At 43.3% G+C, this 20,911-nt stretch overlaps 1 protein-coding gene across 5 annotated transcripts in view; it reads right to left on the bottom strand.

Moving 5' to 3' along the window:
* The window catches only part of SMOC1 (SPARC related modular calcium binding 1), a 132,800-nt gene that overhangs the window by 24,862 nt on the left and 87,027 nt on the right, over positions 1-20,911 (bottom strand). For all 5 annotated transcript variants that reach the window (XM_065839873.2, XM_065839877.2, XM_065839875.2 and 2 more), the window contains exons 8-9: positions 3,553-3,745; positions 2,574-2,656 (exon numbers count right to left, since the gene is read on the bottom strand). In XM_065839873.2, the coding sequence (XP_065695945.1) occupies positions 2,574-2,656; positions 3,553-3,745 (276 nt within the window). The remainder of the gene's footprint in view (positions 1-2,573; positions 2,657-3,552; positions 3,746-20,911) is intronic.

Genomic DNA, 20,911 nt, shown 5'->3' on the forward strand with positions numbered 1-20,911 from the left:
CAGCCCACCACCTCCAAAACTATTGTCCAAAACCCATCACCTCCCAGCCTATTGTCTTCTCTTGATGTGACAGAGAAGCCACCACCACATTGCTCACCTCTCCTCTTTCTCCAAACCACCATGCACTACTAATTAGTCAGCTGATTAAGGCAGCAGATATCAGAAAACAGCCTCCCCCAGCGACATATAGCAGTGTCAACACTTTCTGCTTTTCTCAGACAAGCAGAGAAGCACGCGTACCTCAAACAGAGCACCAGAAACTTACTGTAATCCCTTGACAGCTGAAAGAAGCTTGCAAATTGATCTGACAAAACTCCTTCCTTTGCAGTACTACAAGCTCTGTTCTCTGCAATAGCCAACCAACAGTCCCTCGCTTCTCTCTGTATTATGTGCATTATACACACACACACCCCTCAGCACTCCTTTGGCACATGGTCCAGAAAATGTCAGCATTGTAATGGGTAAGCTGCTGTGGCAGCCAGAGTAGACCACTCACTTAAAGGAGCTTTTTGTTGCAGTAATGAGAAGGGTGAAAACCATTTGCTAGAAGTCATCTCCCTGGGGCCTCAGCATCTCACCATCTGCAGGAATTAGCAGCTTGCCATTTGCTATGTGCAAGCAAAGCTCTCCTTAATTCCTTCTTTCTTTCTTCTGGCCACAGCTATGACACAGTTTGTGAGGAGGGTATGCACAGGTGTGCAAGGATCTGGACTTACGTCTCCCTCACCTTGGCCTCTGCAGGGTCTCTTCACACAGGCCAAGGAGCACCAAATGTCTGCAGAATGAGCAAACCTCTAGAAGAGGAATAGTGTATGAAGTCCCCTTTATATAACTGAGTGCAAATGGAATGATCAGTTTCAAAGTCAAGCAGGGATTTTTCTTAAAATTCAGTTCTGCTAAGAAATAAGAGCAGGAAAAAAGTAAAAAGAAACATCTTCTCTCATCCCTTGCAGTTGTCTCACCAGTGAATTTTTGCATACAAGAGCAACTAATCAAACGAACTTCAAGTCTGTATCAAAAGATCATGCAGCATAGCATCTCTGAGGGAGACAAACCAGGATCAGATCCTCCCTCTCCTAGACTCTTCAGAGTATTTTCAGCAACAGGAACCATCATGCCAGCCAGTGTAGCCAAGCAGAGTTAAAAGTTTACTTAGGCACAGAAAGGTGGCTTGAGATGGGAAGGAAACAATCCTGGAGTCTGATGCTGGGACAGACCACTAAGCTACAAAGCATCATGTGTCCTTTTCTGCGTCAAACAGTTCCTGTCCCTTTGTCCAGATGCAGTGCAGAAGGGGAGGGAGAGGGGAAACAAAACCATTCTGTCTTCCTGAGAGATCAGAAAGAGAGTCTCAAAGAAAAAGAGCAAAAGATTTTCACAGAGGAGTTTTGGAGACGCAGCGGGGGCAATGCAGGGAGAGGCAGTAAAGCAAGGGGAGAAGGGGATGGGAAAGAAAGGAAGTAAGGTTATTCTATTTTAGTGTGATTTCCTAAGGAAATGAGCCTTAATGCAATCATTTAGTTGGTTTCCCTACCCCCTAAAGTAATACTTGAACCAACTGGCCAATTCCATTTGAATGTGAGAGGGAGGCAGATGGGAAATTTCTACATGACTTGTGAAAATGAGGAGCTGCACAGAAGAGAGTCCTGCTGAGGGCAGAGTTGCTAAGCAGAAAGCTACAGGGCCTGAGGTCAGGAGCCGGCAGGAGGAGAATTAGGTGACACAGAAGGCAAGTCTGGAACAAATCTCATTTCCTTTCCTTTGTAGCTTCTGTTTTCAAGCAGCCTCCACTCAGCAGAGCAATGGCTGACCTCTTAGTGAGGGCCCCTCACTCTGCTCCTTAGAAAGGTGGTAGGAAGGAAGAAAGAGAGCACAGGCAGGTAGGACAGCATTTTTAAGAGCTGCACAGACACCTATGCCCAGCACATCTTCCTAGCAGAAAACAAGGTAGGCAAACAGTCAATTACAGCTTGTCACTCGATTAGGAGGGAAAAGGGGAATATAAAACAAGGAGCAATGGGACATAAAGCAGGTCCCAGACAGAAAATGCAGGATAAAGTCCAAGCTAAGTGAGGAGTCAACATTAGTTAAGGGACCTTAGTGCATGAAGAATGCTGCCCTGCCTGGTCGAGGCAGTGTCAAGGAGCCAGTTGGTCCACTGACAATTGCCAGCTGTGTCCTCTTTTGTTGCTCAGGGGGCACTAAGCCACTGCAAATTGCTGCTAAGTGGAAAGGATACTGTCCTGGCCAGGCTTTGAAGAAGAATTTTCAATGCTGAACCCATTCTTCTCCCAGGGGAATTCCAGGCGTCCAGGTTTCTTTCCTGAAAATTCTGATTCCAGACATGCTTTCAGAAGGCAGACAGGTAATAAACCAGCCCCCAGGACACTCCTAGCCTTTTCCAGTTCATTGCTGAAACTGGAGGTGATCCAAAATAACACAGAATAAAACTCATGGTAAAACATGCACAGTGAGGGAAACACTCCATCTCCTCAACAATATTCTTGTCCTCTTAAGAGTCCCAAGGTGAGATAAGAAAAGAAGGCAAAGACAGGATCTTGTTCCTCTCTGACCTGGAAGTTCTCTGTCCTTGAATGGATCATCAATCTCTGTGCTCTTCGATCTGGCATCACTTTCACACACTGGAGTCTCATAGCTGAAAAAGGAGAACAAGAGATGCTAAACTATGTGATACAGCTTTAGTGTCATCAGATGGTTGCTAAGGGGTTGTTGTCTTATCTGCTTACTGCTGAGGAAACAAATAAACCTGCAGAAGAAATATTATTCTCAGACATCTGTTTGCTTATGGACAGTAAGCAACAACAGCAGCAGTAGAGAGAGAAGGAAGAGCATACTCTTAAATCCAGTACCAGCTACCGACCCAAACTCACAAAGAGCACAAGGCTCTCTTCCAACTTTTGTGGGCACAGGCCAAGCTTTTTTTTCAAAGCTGTCCATGCTCTGCAGAATCACTGTATCTAGCAGAGTTTATGTCCCAGTTTGTACTGGCCTGTTTTTATAACCTGCCAGACCCACAATTTGTTTCCAAACCCCAAGTGAGAAAAGATTCCCCATGTAGTTTTAAGATACAGAGTAAGTTAGAGAAAAATCTATCACCGGTTTAAAGATCTATCAATGCACAAACAAAATCCCTACTGGTCAGGATCCAAGTGGCTGCAGCATGGAAGTACAAAGCAGAGGAAAGTGCAACAAAGCCACTTGTCTTTTCACTGTTCATGCCTCTTTTGAGCAAAGCCCTGGTTCCTTGATTCCTTCTACCACCCAAAAGCTGCAAGCCAGAGAAAGAGGTTGCTTTGCAAGAGTACTTAACACAGAGCAAAGTAAGGGCAGTAGTTAATATGCACCAGCTCCTACAGAGAGGGAGCTGCATAGTACATCACGTAGGCTACATCACATACAGCATCGCTAGCTCTCAGTAAGGCAACGCAGAGTTGACTGCTCTAGAACTAGGAACGTATCTGATATAGCAACAGGACTTTTTTATATCTCATCTTCTCCAGGCAGGCATCTCACCAGGTCTGTAGCTCTTACCGAGTGGAAGTACCAGGCAGAGGGCGTCCTGTGTCTACCAGGACACACCAGCAGTACCCAGTTGACTGGTGGCATTGCACTGGTTTGTAGAGCCCTCCAGGAGCGCACTCGGGGATGACGATGCCCTCGCGGGGGTTCTGCCTGGCCTCCTCCAGGGCGCTCTGCCTTTCCTGGTCACAGGAGTGAACTTTCTCTGGAAGACGGGAGAGAGGTTGGAGGGGGGTAGAGAAAAAAAATGTCAAATCAAGATCATCTTCCTCAGCTCAGCAGGATATGAGTATCCTTCATATCAGGAGACTGTTGTGTCTGTTTCCTTCTCACCAAACACCAGTATGTCTACATCCCTAGGGACTTCTGGCTCAAGACCTGACTCCTACATTTAGCTGTGACTTAACAAGACTATGGAGATATTGACTGCCAAGTGCCCAAGAAGCCACAAACAACAGGAAAAACTGTTCTTGTTCACCTAAGTTATGGAACAGAGCTATCAGATAACAATAATTCACTATTACTGCAGCCTGGGGTTAGCATTTCCCAGATCATTTTTTCACATACTGAGAGATCCTAAATTGTGAATTGTATTTTCCCGTTAAACGAAGGAGGCAAACACCCTTCCCCACCCCACTGCCTCTTTTTCCAGACTGCAATGCACTCTTTCCTCTCAACAGCATCTGTCCAACATGATCAGAAGAGGAGCAGAAGTTTATCCAGTGCAGAGAGCACTTATACACAACTTGGCAGGGAACAGAATGGGATATCCTATTCTACCCACACTGCACACTCCACCATTGTCCTCACCTGGAAAACAGAGTGCACCCAACTTTGCTTCCTACCAAGGGGCAGCTACGACCTTGTCCCTTACTAGTTTATTAGACAGAAAAGTTATTTCCAAAGATGTTGCCAACTAGAGAACAGAGTACACAGATGGCACACACCAAAGAACAGAAGGAAGCCCATAAGTGGCTTCTGCACACACCCTGGCACCTTCGGTCCTAATGTTGTCTCTTCAACCACCCACCACCTGCAGAGGAGTGACAGATGTACGCAGAGGTGCCAGGCTGCTGCTGCTCATGCAGCACTAAAGGGGGAAGAGATGCACAGAGTACCCACGGGATGTTAAGACTTATTTGGCTGAACTGCCAGAAGTTCTTAATTACAAGTCTTCAAACATAGGAACAGGAAAATTATTTCAACTTTGGAAACCAGTGAAGGTGTCACAGAGAGGAGGAAAAAAAGCATGCATGTAGGACAGCAAGCAGTCAAGGCAACTGATCGCAAGACTTGAAACACGTCTAAGCCCAGGGTAAAAAGACAACAGTATAACTCCTAACTTTTATCCTTAGGAGAGTGACAAAAACCAGAAGCAAGAGCAGTTTTTCTCTCCTTTCCTAGTTTTCCTCTCCCTTGCCATTTACTGTGTTTTTTCTTTTCATAAATAAGCCACAATATCTGAAATGCCTTGCCAGAGCCGAAAATCCCCTCCAAACTTTCAATACATAAAATGCTTCAACGCTGACAGGCAGTAGATACCACAGGTTCATCCCAAAGGTGCAGATGTTTGCAGGGTCAGCCAGCAGACATGGCATGACCTCAGCATCCTGCCCCCACGACAGGCTTAGCACACAACCAACATACGCCCACTGTTACTGTGTATTTTGCCTGCTTGTAAGTACCCCACCACTTACATCTTATATTTTGGTGAAAAATTCTGGGGTAAAGAGTAATTTTTTATTCTGTACTTGAGGAGCAGAAGAAGTGCTGATTTCACAAGTCAAATTCCTCAGGTTGGCAGCAGCAAGTACAACACAAAAAGCTCCAGTAGGTGTGCACAGCATCACCTGAGAACAGCATATTTTGGGTACCAGAAGCACTTCTACGGGTTTCTAATTGAACTGCAGCAGCTAAAGAGTCTCAGAGACCCAGACTGGTCTCTCTTCAGCATTTTAGATCACTGTTGAGGCTGGGAATGTGAAGGGCACCCAAACTTTGCCACACACAAATCCACGCAACTGAAACACAGAATAAAAGCTTTTAAGAGTCGGCAAGTCTGACTCAAGCAGAGAGAAACTTGATCAGGAAGGAGCAGGGGGGGATAAAGTCAACAAAAACTGAAAGCAAGCTCAAGCCTCAGCTGACATTTAAGCTGACTTCACTTTGCTGACAGATTTCACATCTGAAAAAAGGCCCTGTGACTGTTCCCAAGCTGTACGTGGACAGAGAAGTCATTGAGTGAGAGGCCTGCAGGCTCCTCAACAAACCTCTTACATCAGGAGGGGCCCGGCTCCCCCGTGGTCTGTGACAGCAATTCACACCTTGGCTCTCAGGTGAGGAGAATCATTCATGCAGCTTGGGGAAGCAAAAACCAAGGCAGAATTCCCTAGCATCATTTTATATAATAAGCAAAAGAAAACAAAACAAACTTCTGCTGAAGAGAAGTACATTCCAGGAATTTTTCTATCTAAATCTCCAAAACTTCCTGAGTGCACAGTCAAACCAACATCTCTCAAGTCCTCTGAGTCTTGCAAATCTAGCACTAAAAATAACTCTGAAAAAAATCAAAGTGTTGGGGTTTGTGTGCCAGAACGAAAAAAGATGTAACTTTTATTGAAATGAAGAAAAAAAAAAGAAATAAATATATTTTAAATAGTTACTATCTTATGTACATTTGCAGTTAGGTATGCAAATTACACAGAACAAATGTACTTACTTAGACACATTTGTACTGTGCCATAAAAATGGGAAAAAAATTCTCTGGACATATCAACAGAAATTTGTGAGAAATGAAGTCAGATCATTTACTACCAGAATACAGAACTAATTGGTAGTCATACCTGTTTGAAGGGTGTTTAAAGGCTGAGTGAAACAAATCTCACAGGTTTTGTTCACTTGGCATCAGATAGATGTAATGACGCAAATTACACCCCTGTCACCAGCGTTCAGTGGCCCATCATTAGCAATGACAGCAGTACAACTGAAATGGCAGGGAGATCTGATTTTTCTCATTCCTAGCTTACATCTAGAAGTAGCCACTAGGAAAGTCTCATTTATTCCACCACATCCTGAAGAACATAAAACAGACATACTGGGGTAAACCAAAGGACCAGGACAAGCCTATACTTCTTTCCACCATGTATTTCATGTCACAGCCAGTTGTGGATCAGAAACTTGCAGAGACAGACAGGCAGAGTAGCAATGGTTTCTCCCTTCCACCAGTTTGCCATGTGTCCCTTCATAAACTTTTATTGACTATGACATCCTGCAGGTAGTTTTGTGGCTTGACTACATGTTGCATATGGAACACAGCACATCCTTTGGTTTGATCTAAACCTGGCTCCAACTAGTTTTGTTTGCTGACCCTAGTTCTTCTGCAGGATGAAACAGTGAACAATGCAGTCTCCCTCCCTGCCTGTCACTACTTTACAGATTCCTACTTCATCTCTTTTACATGCTGGAGAGTCCCAGCTGACCCAGTTCTTCCTCAGAACGCTTCCCAGATCCACCATACCTTCCCTGAGCTAGAGAAGATCACAACAACAAACACACTGACACTAAACGAAGGCTCTGACAACAGCCTTGTGGAAAGTTCCTTCAGTGGCATCTGTCTACCACACAAAAGAAAATATTAACTAGCACTAGCTGCCGGAAAGGCTCTTTCCTCCAGGCTACCACTCTAACAGCACCTAATTCTCTTAAAAAATAAACATGAATATTAACAATTGGGGTATATTTCAACAGCCAGCAAAATCAGCTGGGAAATCCATACCATCAGCTTCCCTAGTATGGGACCTGGCATGAACTGCATATGCTGTCACCCTGAAAGATGGTCTCATGGGTAATGAAGGGGCCATCAAATGGTCTCCCAGCTCCAGGACACTGAAGTCAGCTTGTTCCAGTCAGACTGCTTACTGGAAACTTTGCTGTTGTTGCCAAGGCCAGGTTTATGGAAGATGGTGAAACCTATGGCCAAGCTGGAAGGTTTAATGCCAGCTATGAAATTAACCTGTCATCTTAACAAGAAGCATATATTTATAACATTACACGTGCAGGGTACTTAAAGGCATATTGCCTGTTTGAGTTAATGGGGGTTGCAGGCACAGAAAAATAAAGAAAGAAATGGTTTTCCTTCTTTCCCTATGTCAAACATCTAGAGAGAGAAGAATATTTAAGACAGCAAGTCAGTGAGACACAAACAGCCTTCCAAGATGAACAATAATATTGATTTTCAGTCAAAGGCACTGTCACATTCCCAAGTTTTCTGCCATCTCTGCTTTGACGTAAGACAACCATCAGCAAAGAAGCTGAGTAACATCTGCCAACTTGCTGTTGCTGGGGAGTGAAACCTTCAGAAGACAGCAAATCTAGATTACAACAAATTCAGTGACAGAAAAAAAAAAAAGGTAGGGGATGCATACACACACACACACACACAAAGGAGAGATTCACTGGCAGAAATATCCATTTTACCTTAACTGCTCAGCTCTAAAATGCTGATTGTTCTTTCTTACTCCTGACTACTTCTAACACTCCTTAAAACATTTTATAAAGTAACGTCTCTGAAGCCATGATCTACTGCAGGAAAACAGGGCTTGGACATCTGCAGTTGTACATTATTTATGCAACAATTTTCCCCTAGTAATGGCCTTCTGAGAAATACATAGTCAGATTCATAAAAAGATCTCTCATTCCTGGTCCCTTAAGTACACACTTTCAAACATACATGTAGTGCCTCCACAATAAAAATAAAAATGATGGATGAGGTAAGGGACTCATCTCAGTGTCTAATAAACTAGACAGCTATTAAAAAGATGGGGTGTTTGTTTACCTTACAAAGCTATGAAGAGAGGGTGCCCAGAAGCATCTAAGCAAAGGCTTGTGCTGAGCAGTTCTCCTGCTCAGCTTGCAGGGTGAGATGCAGCTCTGGGGACAGGGCAGCAGCCCCCAGCTGCTCTCCTGACATACAACAACTCTCACTGCTATCAGAGCCAAAGGACCAAGCACCAGTCACCGGGGCTGCGAGGATGCTGTGGATAATTAGGGTGGGACATAAGCAAGATCTTCTATCAATCCGTAGCAGATATTTTTTTGAATATTATTCTTCTGCACCCCTTTTTTTTTTTTTTTCTTATTAAAAGAAGGAGACTGTGACACCAAAACCAACCACCTTGGAGAGATCCCCAACACCCTTGAGAGACAGGAGTGCTTCTTCCAAATCAGGCAAAAGAGAGGGTCTGACCTCTGTGCATCTGCTCGGCCCCAATGAATCCTTGTAAATAGCCCAATCCCAGAGCTACTGGCTACACCAGGCAGGGCAGATTTCCTTCTCTTTCCTTCTCTCATTTCTTTTGACCAGAAACTCTGCCTGGACTAGGAAAACTTTTCCCATGGAGTTCCCACAAAAAGCTTCAGTTTTAATGAGCAAGCATTCATCAGAAGGGGAGGAAAAGGTCTTTTACTGAAGGATTCTTGACCAGTCTCCATTGTTAGTGCTGCAACAGGGACTGGACTTCAAAATAACATTAAAAAAAAAAAAAATCAAACACCTTTTTTTTTTCCTCAACTCCCAGATTTCCCTTCTGTCAGGAACTAGTGTAGCACAGAACAAAAGGTAGCAGTATGGATACCTAGTGCCAAGTTCTTATTGATACTCAGTGCCAACTCAAAAGTGAGGACTAAGAGTCTTTGTGCCCCAGTTTTCCTCTCAGTGAGAGAAAATGTTTGCATGTCTCCCAGGGATGCTTAATTCAAACAGGGTTGATTTCTCATTTTTATTTAGCCCATCTTTATAATTGTTCTGGCAGAGAAGAGTAGCCTTGAACTGGTTATTTTGTCATAGCATGTACACCAGCTTAAAGGTGCTTCTCTATTGTGTAAGGGAGCTCTAATAGGAACAGGACCCAAGTCCACTCCGGAAGAACAGGTGTTTCATCCCAGTACCAAGCTTACAAAAGCTGTGTGCAGAAAGCACAGCCTCATTCCACAGAGAAAGTTCAGTACAGGTTATATCAGCATCCCGTCCACCTCAGAAGGGAAAGAGAACTTGAAAAGCCCTGGGTACACACATGCACAGGGGCTGGCAGGACTAGCAAAGCAATGTGGTGAATAGGCACCAGCTGCCCATGCTCAGAGCCGGGCTGTGGGTGGAGGGAGAGAAACAACCCCTTCTGTGTTGACTAGGAGCACAATAACAGCTGAGCAAATATGGCTCATGGGGATAGCATAAATCTCTCCACACCTCTGTTAGTCATCAGCGCTGCTACCCGCTCCACCCTGTTCTGTCTGGAACTGTAGTCCTTCCAGTGTATTCTGGCTAATGTAAAGGTAAAGAAAAAAAAAAGCGGCCTTGCAGGTGCTCCCACACTGTACCAGTGGAATAGTCCTTTCTTTACCTTGGTACTCACTCGATTTCATTTCTCAAGGCATAGGCTACAGAGGAAGCAGAGGTTAATACACGTTCTAGTGCTGAACAAGTACAATGCAAAGGTTTAACAGGTGGCTTATAATTTTAAAAAAATGCATTGTTCCGAGTGGCTCATTTAACTTCAGCTATCCAGGAACACATCCTTCCCCTGCTGTTTTCCTTCTGCTCAAAGCGATAAAGTTGCACTGCACTCCCGCCAGCATTACGTGGTGAGAAGCCTGTTCCTACCCTCTAGCTTGAAATAAGGAGGAATGGCTGAAGGAAGTATTATTCCAGGGATTAGCATGAACTTGCTGAGGGACTTTTTGATGCACAACTTGTCCTCACTTTGCAGAACCTGGGGGCATTGGGTGCTGCCCAGCTAGGAAAGGAGTCTGCTCCACAGGGTTTCCAGACCACACAGGAATAAACCTCCATGCCTACACATCTTGAAACCAGCCAGTTGAAAGCTACTTGTCCCTGCAATTCTGACTCAGCTGTCTTTCAGGCAGGGTTTGGACTCTTTCTGCCACCCCATCTCTCAAGCAGCCAGACATCAAGTCTGAGCCCTCCCAGAGCTGTAGCCAGACTAGCTGAAGGGTGGCAGAAAGAATTTTTCTATGGCTACAGTACTTCACCCTGGAAAAAAAAGAAACTAAAAAGTATGTTCATACACAATGCATTAGACAGAGCTCTAACTAAATTCTGATTCACTATAGTATACTCTAAGTTGTGTCATTCTCATAAGCAAATGAAGAAAATGTGGATTACATACAACTACTATGAGACAGTTGCCCTAACACTGCAGGTTAAGAAAAAACATGCTTTAAGGCCTCAAGAGTTCTCTGTGAAACACTTCTTCAGTACTGAAAGGGATCATGAGACTCCTCTTGGGTCAGATTAAATGACCAATTTGTTCAGTGGAACATAGCATCCAATTTACAGATTGAAATTCAGGAAATAATTCAAAGTCATATTGATAAATGGTTTTAAATCAGTGTGATCACAACTTACAAGTACAAACCATAACAACCAGCAAACAGAAATCCAGTGCATGGAAAGGAAATTACTGGCAAGACAGCAACACTTGGAAAAAAATGGTCAGGATCTTAGGTAGACCACAAAAAAGTCTGCAACTTCATCACACTGCAAACGACAACAACAAAATCAAAACAGGTAAATCTAGCTGTGGGAGGTAGTGACAGGGGCCTCACATAAGAAACAAGCACTAAGGACTGGTGAGCCTTTAAATCAGCCCTGTGTCCAGCTCTGGGCGCTGCACTTTGAGAGAGAGGTGGGCTGTTCAGCAAGAGTTTGGGAGGGAGCAAAGGGAACAAGCAGAGATCTAAGAAACTTGATCTATGAGAAAAAGCTGAAAGAATTCCATTTGTTTAGTCTAGAGATGACATTCAGTCTTCTGAGATGTAAAAGCTGTTACATAAAAAAAGATGGTCATAGATTTTTATTTTTTTTTCTTCCCCATGGGTAGTTCAAGTAGCAGTCAGCTTACTTGGAGAAAGGAGATTTAGGTTTGGTATAAAAAAGCCCTGGTAATTAAGTATTCACTCATTGCAAGAGGCAGCAGGATCCCTGTCACTGCATTAGGGGCAGGTTACACACATCAGAGCTGCTGTTAACTGGATATGAGTCAAAATGGGGAGCAAAAAACTGATGTGACCTCTTCAGGTTTTTTCCCCTCTCCTCACACAGGTGGAGAAGCTCCAGCAAATCCTAGATGACTGACACAGCCTAAAATCTTGAAGATATTTGACCTGGTTTAAGTTACCAGATCTTGGGGTCTGCTCTTCCTACTGCACCTTGAATTCCATATTCTGTGTGACAGCTTTAGCTGTGCAGAACCTTCATGAGGACAACAGCTTCTGCAGTCTGAGCAGAGAAAGTATGGCACCAAAACGCAGCCCTCTTCAGTTCTTCCCATCAGGATGGTTCCTCAGCAGTAGAAGAGCTTTCAACTTTTGACACTGCTTTTGTGATTTTTGAAAGAAAGCTACCCAGACTCTGCCTTTTTTTTTTTCTTCCCTAATCCCTCTTTTCGCTTTCATGTAGTTTCTAAGAACTGTTAGCTCATGGCATACCTAGCTTTGAGATAAGCCACCTGTCTTTGAACACATTCATTCATTTTCCCTGTACTCCTTTCTCACTGCACTCTTTCCACACTGAGGAATGCTATTCAATAAAATGAGAAGCCATAGGTGTTTCCACTGGAGCCTTAGGATTATTGGAAAACTATTTTCACTTCCACACCTGTTTTTAATAGTGCTTGGATCAACTAGTACAGCAATTGTTGGAGAACTTGCCTACCTCTACTGGCTAGAGTATACAAGCACACTATTTTTACAGTATTTTAAGTGTATAACTACAGCACACCAAGTAGAAAGCTTTTGAAAACTATCACAGGCAGGTAAAAAGTATTTCAGGCTGGTCTTCCTAACTGCAGTAACTTTCTTTTTTTCTATGCTGCTGCTGTTGAGTAAAAGGGGAAAGACAGACAGTTTTACAGTGTGATGAGTCTTTTGACATAATGATAGATCAGCTTTATCCGGTAGTATTTAGCACTTTACGAGGAAGCAGATGGACTTGCCTCTAACAGGAGTGCTAACACTCACTCTTAGACATTTAGCTTGAGCCAGCTGTCTCTGGCCAAAATGTTCAGGCTTTGGAAGTTCAGTGACGTAACATATGGGATTCAGACAACAGCCATGGGACAGAGAAACTGCTCCCGCTTCAACAGTGTCATGGGATGGAGGTAGCCCTCTTCCACTCTCTGGGTTGAAAGGCAAGGGAAGGACTATGGAGTGGCATGGTAGCTGAAGTCAGTGTTCTTCCCAGGAGGATTTCTCTGAATTTGCAGCCTTACACAGGCAACAGCTCTTCCAGCTGTGGGACTCCATGCATTCTGGGGTTCCTAGCTCCAGAGAGAAGCTGCAGCTTTGTGCTGTCAGAACCTGTTCACTGAGCCTAAGATGAGGTGGGAGATCAATGACACCAGCAGGATGAAACTTCCCTGCATTATAACTGGTGAAACCAGAGAAATGCCATTCCATTTGCTCAGGGTGAGGCTAGGGAGTTTTAACAGATCTTCCTCCTTCATGCATTCCAGGAGATTACTCTGTTTTTTAAACATACTCCCATATCTTTACTTGGCTCTGAACATGGGTTCTCTGCCCAGTCGCCTTTCCTGATTCATCAGAGACAATCCTTGGGACCTTCTACCAAGAGGTCTTTCTACCTACTTACACACCATTTCAACAGCCTGAAAAACATGCAGTTAAGTCACCTCTGAACTACACCACAAAATGTACTCACTGGTTCCCATTGACCATTTTCTTATCTTAGCCTGGCAAAACGCAAAAATGAGATGACCACAAAGAGAAAGCGAACACAAGGACGGCAGCTTTTATTCACAACTTCTCTCTCTCCCCCCACCCCCCACAATATACACAATACTCTTACACCACAGCTCTGTTGACATCAGTTTGAAAGTAAAGAGAGAACACAATCAACATACAAGGAGGTTGTAGCAAGGCAGGTATTGGTCTCTCTTCCCAAGTAACAAGCAACAGGACGAGCAAATGGCCTTAAGTTGTACCAGGGCAGGTTTAGAATGGACATTAGGAAAAATTTCTTCACAGAAAGGGTTGCTGGGCATTGGAACAGGCTGTCCAGGGAAGCAGTTGAGTCACCATCCCTGGAGATATTCTAAAGATGTGTAGACGTGGTGCTTAGGGACATGATTTAGTGGTGGACTTAGTAGTGTTAGGTTAACAGTTTGACTTCAGGGCCTTTTCCTACCCAGATGATTCTGTGATTCTATGACATTTTCCCATGCTGTTTTGCCACAGGCCATACTGATATTCCTGCAGAGCCTCACACATTTCCCTTCTTATCTCCTCACTCCATGTCCAAGACCCACCAAAATGGAGAACCTCTTCACTCTAATCCTAGCACAAGAAGAAGGAAGCCTTCATGGGAGGGGTAGGGTTTTCCAGCAGTTCTGCTCCCTCACTGGGTGATATCCATGGCCTCCTTGGACAGCTCCAGGGGCAACAGACACTCGTAGGGATATGCTTATCTGCATACCACTGAATCCTTTTTTTCTTCAGCTGTGTCCTCGCAAATCACTTGCAACCCCCACCAGGGCTTTTGGTTTCAGGAGAAGTCTAGGTCTAAACCTTTTCCAGAGGGAATCTTAGAGTGCAGGTCAAATCGATACCTTGAAACAGCCCCTCCTTATCTGTGGCATCTTAGAAATGTTATAATCTTTCTTGTGAAGTTGACAGGAAAATTTCAAGGGAGCCAAGAAGAGTCAGTACACAGTCTATCTGCAGGCATCAAAATATGTTCAAATGGGTATCTGAAGTGCAGATCCATATACAAACCTGGGCAGAATGCTGCTATTACATACAGCAAGGAGCACTTTGCTGCCAAGGAATTACTCCATCTAATCAATGCAACCCTTCCAATACGAACCAGCTTCTACTAAAAAGTAAGTTAAAAAAAATCCATAAAGTTGACCTCTCTACTCTTTCTTTGTCCCCTGTATGTCCACATAATGTCTGGTGCTGAAGCTTATTTCCTTTTGTTTCCCCTCCAAATCCTCAGTGGTTTTAAATGCAGGGTTGAGGTTTTTTTCCCTTTTACCCCAGCTTCTTATATCTTTGCCCTTCTCCTGCTGCTCTCTGTCCACTCACCTTAATTGGCAGGTGTAGAGTAGCAGTTATGACTCCATGTCTAGAGTAATTTGTTTTCTTTCTTTGGGGGATAAGGAGGGGGAGTGACTGAATTCTTTGGGAATGATTTATCACACAGCACTCAGGGGGACCTTCATTTATTTGCCTAGCTGCATATGGTTTAACACCTATGGTTGCATGCCGATTATTATACAATGTTATTTTTCCCACTTGTATACTTTGCGCCTTTTCATAGAGCAGATTAACTGCCCCCCAATGGCATGTTATTTATAACTTTGTTTGCTGGCTGTCTGGGACAGGTCCTGGTCTTAGATTCTTCCATTCTCCCTGCTTCGGCTCTCCCCTACATACTCCCCAAGACTGTGGGAGAATCACTCTTGGGTATCACATAGAGGGTACCTTCTCAGAACTTGCAGGAGGAAGGAAGAGACAGAGGCCTCCCAAACAGCAGCCAAGACAAGAAGGGGTGGTTGAAGCACAGATGGAGTTGCAGGGAAAGGAGGGATAGAAAGTAAGGGAGAAACAGCACATTTTGTCTTGCAAAGAAGCAGAAAATGAGCAGAGAAGAGCATAGAGATTTGCTGTGAAAATGTAATAGAATTAGTAAATTTTTGTATCATACTCAACAGGAGCTTCTCCTGAGATTGCTTTATTTGATATCAAGCCAGAACCTAAATTAAAATGAATTCAAAACCAAACTAAAACAAACCTTCACAAAAAGGAGTGGCAGGACTAATACAAAGGTCTGAAGATAAATAGTTCTGGTAGGTAGATTTTAGCACAACAGTTTCGACAGGTCAGAGGAGCATTGCGCTAGGAGGCACTGACTTTAGATGAAGGACAAGAGCCAAGGGCACACATGAACACAGGACAATAGAAAAGGCAAAATCTTTCTGACTCACTGGTTCCCTCCCATGACCATCACTGACACTTCTTTTTTGTCTTCAGCTATGGGGAAGTTCAACTCCCAGGTGCTATACCCAGAGGAGATGGAGGCACCAAAATGTTTACCAAGGAGGCCTGCAGTCAGCATTAGGATGTCATTCCCAGGCACCAAAAATTCTCCAGTTCCAATGTCACTGTGACTTCTTATTAAGATGTCACTAAAGTACAATTCTGCCTGGCAATGTCCCCTTCTCAACCTGCTTTCCTGTCAAAGAGAGATCAACTTTCACTTCCACCCATCTCCTCCACTTGGTGTCCTGAATAACACTAACCAGCCACAGACCGTGGAGAAGAGCCTACAGTCCTCTAATAGACATTTGGACAGTAACATCAACACATCTGGCACCGAGAGACAGCCAGTCAGTTTGGAACTAACACAAATAGTTTAGTAGTAGCAGAAAGTTGGATAAAAGTTTCAAGAGAAACAAAAGCCCACGGTCTCACATCTTCAAATAATGAGGAGGGGAATGCTGAGAAGACAGGATAAAGACAGGTGAGAAACTGCCTCTATTCAAAACAGTGCTTTGCTTCCCAAGAGCCTCATCTGAATCTAGCTGTGGCTCCCTGGTCTCTGCAGTGTTCCACGTTTCCAAGGCACAAGGAAATTTGCTCCAACTCCAAATAACTATACATTCAAAACAAATGGGTACACTGTCCCACTACTCTGGAAAATAATTCAGGTGTTCAAGCTCCTTGGGGTTAGTCCTCACTGCTAAAAAGTAAAGTCCTAATAACAAATTAAACTTTTGTCTAACCTTGGCTTTTTTTAGTGTATCCCACCAAAACTGCCATATTCCTTTTTAAAGGCAAATCAGCAGACCCTGTCCTGTTATATGTTGGTTGATCTCACCTGACAGTCTGACTCAGAAGGAACTACACTGATTCTCAATATAGAAAGCAGACTCCTTGTTAACGTATGGGATTCTAGAAAGACTCCATATGGCTAAGACAACATACCATAAGTACATTCCTCCTAGGAGCAATCACTATCTCTGATCCTTAAGAAAGGCATGAAGCAAGATGGTATTGCTTCCTAGGTGAGTATGAGGAAGAGGGATCTATTTTGGGGTGCCATGTGGGTTTTCTTGCCTTTTTTTTTTTTCCTGCAAGTGGGGAAAAAATAAACACACACCACAACCACCACCACAAAAAACCCCAAGCAAACAAATAACAAAACCAAAAAACCTTAAGGAAGGAACCCAGACAAACCAGAGAACTCAGGTCCTGGTAGTGCTACTTGATATAATCCCATCCCACCTCACTGTCCTGATCTCTGGAGGCAAACTACACCCAAGACTATACAAGACTCCCTTTGGGGTGGATGGTGGAGTGTGATTCTGCTTCTTACAAAAGTATTTACAGCCATGCAGCTTTCAAGCTGTTTCTCCCTTTGAGAAGCCCTAACCTCGGGGCTTCGAGTGAATTCAATTAACAAAAAGAAACGTGAATACCACCATTCTTGTTTTCAAGTCTCCTTTAAAGTTATACTCTGTCCACCAAGAGCTCCTGACAGCAGAAAGCTCTATCACTGGAAAGCTGTCACATGAGATGCCTGCATGATGCTTGAGTGACAGAGCTGAACAGAGTAGGCCACATGGAGTTGGCCCCCATTCAATAGGCAAGATTTTGAAATAAACAGCTATCTTTTTTCTTTTTCTTTTTCTTTTTTAACTAAGCACACACAAACCTGTCTTCAGCTGCTAACCTTAATATATTAGTCATTCTTCCTTTCAAATAACATCATGTTCAAGACCCCAGTGACTGCAGAATATTTACTTGAGGCTGCTACTGCTAGTTTCTCTAGAGCTGTTTATTTTTCCATGCATGAGCTCATTACATCACTCTGTGGTTTTCTTAAAGGTTGTCAGGGTAAACTGGATACAGGCTGGAATCTCTTGCTGACTAAAACCAAATACTAAGTAGCACAAATAGTTCTGGAGACAACCCAGCTCTGGAAATAAGAAACAAGCATGGATTCCTCAGTGGAGGTGGGGTGCTCCCAAACAGGCAGCCATTAGACTTATTTTCTTGGAAGCAGGATACTTTATCAAGTGTTTCCCTAGATTAAGAAATCTAAAAGAATAATCATTTGGACTATTGCAGGCTGGAATAGGTGGGGGAGGAGGAGGTAGGAGAGCAGGAGGCTAAAACAGTAAAAGTAGAATGAAAAGACAGTTCCCACCCATGCTGATTACCGAAGGGCCATTGCAGAGATCCCATCTGTATTGCCTCCTGCTTTGACAGTGTTAAAAATAAATGACACATCACATAGAGAAGGGCTAAATAACAGGTTTAGTATGAGGTATCCATGCGTGTACACATGCTGGTGCGCACATTTAGGGAAGGTGAAAATCAATTGAAAACAAACATCAAAAACTGTTTTTGTCATCTTGCCACAGTGGAAAAAAAATATTGTGTCGATTTACATCTTCCACTTGCCCCAAAAAGAAAAACTGACTTTTGGGCTGTTAGGATTCATAACATCAGAAGACTTAGTTTTTAAGTGTAGAAAAACAATAACTTTTCTGCTACTCAAGAGTCCAGATGTTAGAGCATGTTCATATTTCGGTTCCTGCCTCCGGTCAAGAATATTTGAACCTGCATCTAACTCTACTGAGGAAGAGATCTACTTGTCATTTCATTCTTTAAGGTAGGCTGGAGTAACAGCACTGGCAATCCCTCCTGTAAATGCTGGTTTACTTAGCACAGAAAAAATCACTGGCAGAATGCGTGGAGACATACAGATTCTCAGTCAAGTGCTCTAATCACCAGGCTAGAATCATTCTGCTTCTCCTGATCCCCAGTTTAATTAGTATTTACACATGCCAAGCAAAACGTAAATTCTCCAAAAGAGAGGACTGTTTCAGGACAACCTCTTCTGTTTGTCAACACTAAATGGAAGGTGGAACACTCAGATTTCAAATGCAGCTCTTATGAGACACAGACTCTGTGTGCAACATGGGGTGTCACCAGCTCTGCAACACTCAGCTACCTGGCAGTTGGTTCACTCTGAAGCCTAATGTTGGCTAGAGACAATGACAGCAAATTACAGAGCCTATTCATCTCCATATAGCAATTCTTAAATTCTCCTTGTGGTTGATATAGTGATGGTGCTAGCTTTCCAGTATGTCCAATGTCAGTGCTGATTAGAGAGCAGCACATGTCCTCTAACAGTAGTATCTAATGGACTTCACTGCAAAGAACAGGGCTCTATAGCCACCGCAGGGAGGAGAGAGATCAGAGTTAAGTGTTTCAGTATAAGAATCCAAAGGAAGAGGGCAGGCTTTCAAGAACTTAGAGACTGATTAAAAAAAAAAGGCTGGATATTACAAAAAGTAAAATCCCAAGACTGAGTTCAGACAGCAGAGTAGTTTCCTGTGGAAAGTGAAATCTTTACCACCTAAGGCATTATTTAGGCTACACTAGAAAATGCTGTTCTTCGTACAGTACAAACATTCACTAAGGCAGTAGATTAGATGACCTACTATGTCTTTTCTCACCTCTAACTTCAGTGATCCCATTAAATTGCTGCAAGAGGATACCAGGCCGTATCTGCTTCAAGACAGTACGTGCAAACTCAGAGTGACAACATAGCTGAGCAAATAATAAAATAAAAATCCCACCTTGCCCTAGTAAAACTTACCTTAACTGTTTAAAAAATAATCAGAAATGTGTTGAACATTAATATTTCAAGCTGACAAGGGCCAAAAGCAATCAAAAACATCCGCTAACTTTGCATGCCCATCTCATGACAACTGTTTCATCATCTTCAGCCGAAACAGACTTGAAGGCATTTAAAGAAGATTATTCTAAATGACAATTAGCCTTCCCATCTCATTGTTGTTTGATCTCAACTACCTTACATTGCCTTTTAACATATATGACAATGGATAAAAGGAATGAAAGATACCGAAGGGGACAAAGTTTCATTGGTTGAAATAAACTAAAATAGCCCACACCCAATATCAGCTAAACTACAGCCCTGTTTTGGTAATGCAGCAGTTATTTACAACAATAATTCAGTGTGAGAAACAGAGATGGCTATGTACTTGCATGGTCTAATGTGGAAATTCAGGGTTAAAAATTGGCAACCCAGTCTCTTAATGAGATCCTACAGCAAATGAGTGTCTGTCAGGGCAATCAGTAAGGCTGAGTCAGATAAACCACACATGTCCTTTTAGCTTGCTGTAGAAACCACCACTCTTGAATTTTCCAGAAGAGTATTCATTTTTTATTTGTAGCATGTACCCACAATAATCTTGTTTGAATAACAGAAATTTCATCAGAGCCAACTGAAAAAAAAATGGACAAAAGTAAACTCACAAAAGGAGCCCTTCCGAGAACAAAACTCCAGTTTACACGAGGCAGCTTCCAGAGAAAACACTTGAACAAAACAATCACCTTTACAACATAAAAGCCAGTCTACTTTGGCTCTGTTGGACCAAGAAAGGGTAGGAGACAGGCTCTCAAGTCAAAGACCCTCCTGCTCCCAAGTACCTTTGCAGTCTCCTGGAACCCAGATCCAGGAACTCTTATTTCCATCACAGCTACCAGGTTCACTGCATTAGAAGAAAAGCAGGAGCCATTACATAGGGTTTTAATATTAAACTGTCACCTGCAGTTGCACTGTGAGCTGCTGAATTTCCCAGCAGCTCACAAAACAAGCTGCATTTGCTCTCTTCTGAAAGACATCCTTAAAAAAGAATGCTGATACTCCTACACCACCTGAAGCTTCTGAACGATTCCCACTGGCAGTTCCTACCCAGCCCACCCCACTACAAAAACAGTCAAGAGGTGAGGCACAGGAAACCATTGCTAAAACTGTGCTCTGGGCAATGATGGATGTCCTCCTGCCAAGAGCCCTTCTTCACTCTGCAGAAAGAACCTCACCCAGCCCAGCCCTGGTTTCACCCTGCAGTGGGGAAAAGGCACAGGAAGGTGAAGGGAACTGCTGAGTGCCCTGAATGCTCTCTGGCTAATCCAGAATTACCAGGTGATGAGGTACTTCAGGCTATCACAATTTAACTGTTCTGGGGATTGAAGTTATTCCCCAATACCTGTTCTAAGCATACCTTGTTTCATAAAATATATGCAATAGTAGCAGCTCCTATCTAAACCTTAAAATAATCCCATGGCTACTTAAGGCAATTTTCTTCTTTTGATATTCCCTTTGCCGCCTTCTTTTCTCCCACTTGAGTTAAAATATATCCGATAGAAACCATTGTTACTTTCCTTTTCAGATTCTTCCAGTTTCTTGTGATTTCAGTGACTCCACACAGTTTCACCCTCATCTTCAGTCTCAAGT

This window comes from Patagioenas fasciata, chromosome 5 (genome assembly GCF_037038585.1).
Source record: "Patagioenas fasciata isolate bPatFas1 chromosome 5, bPatFas1.hap1, whole genome shotgun sequence".
NCBI classification, from domain to species: domain Eukaryota; kingdom Metazoa; phylum Chordata; class Aves; order Columbiformes; family Columbidae; genus Patagioenas; species Patagioenas fasciata.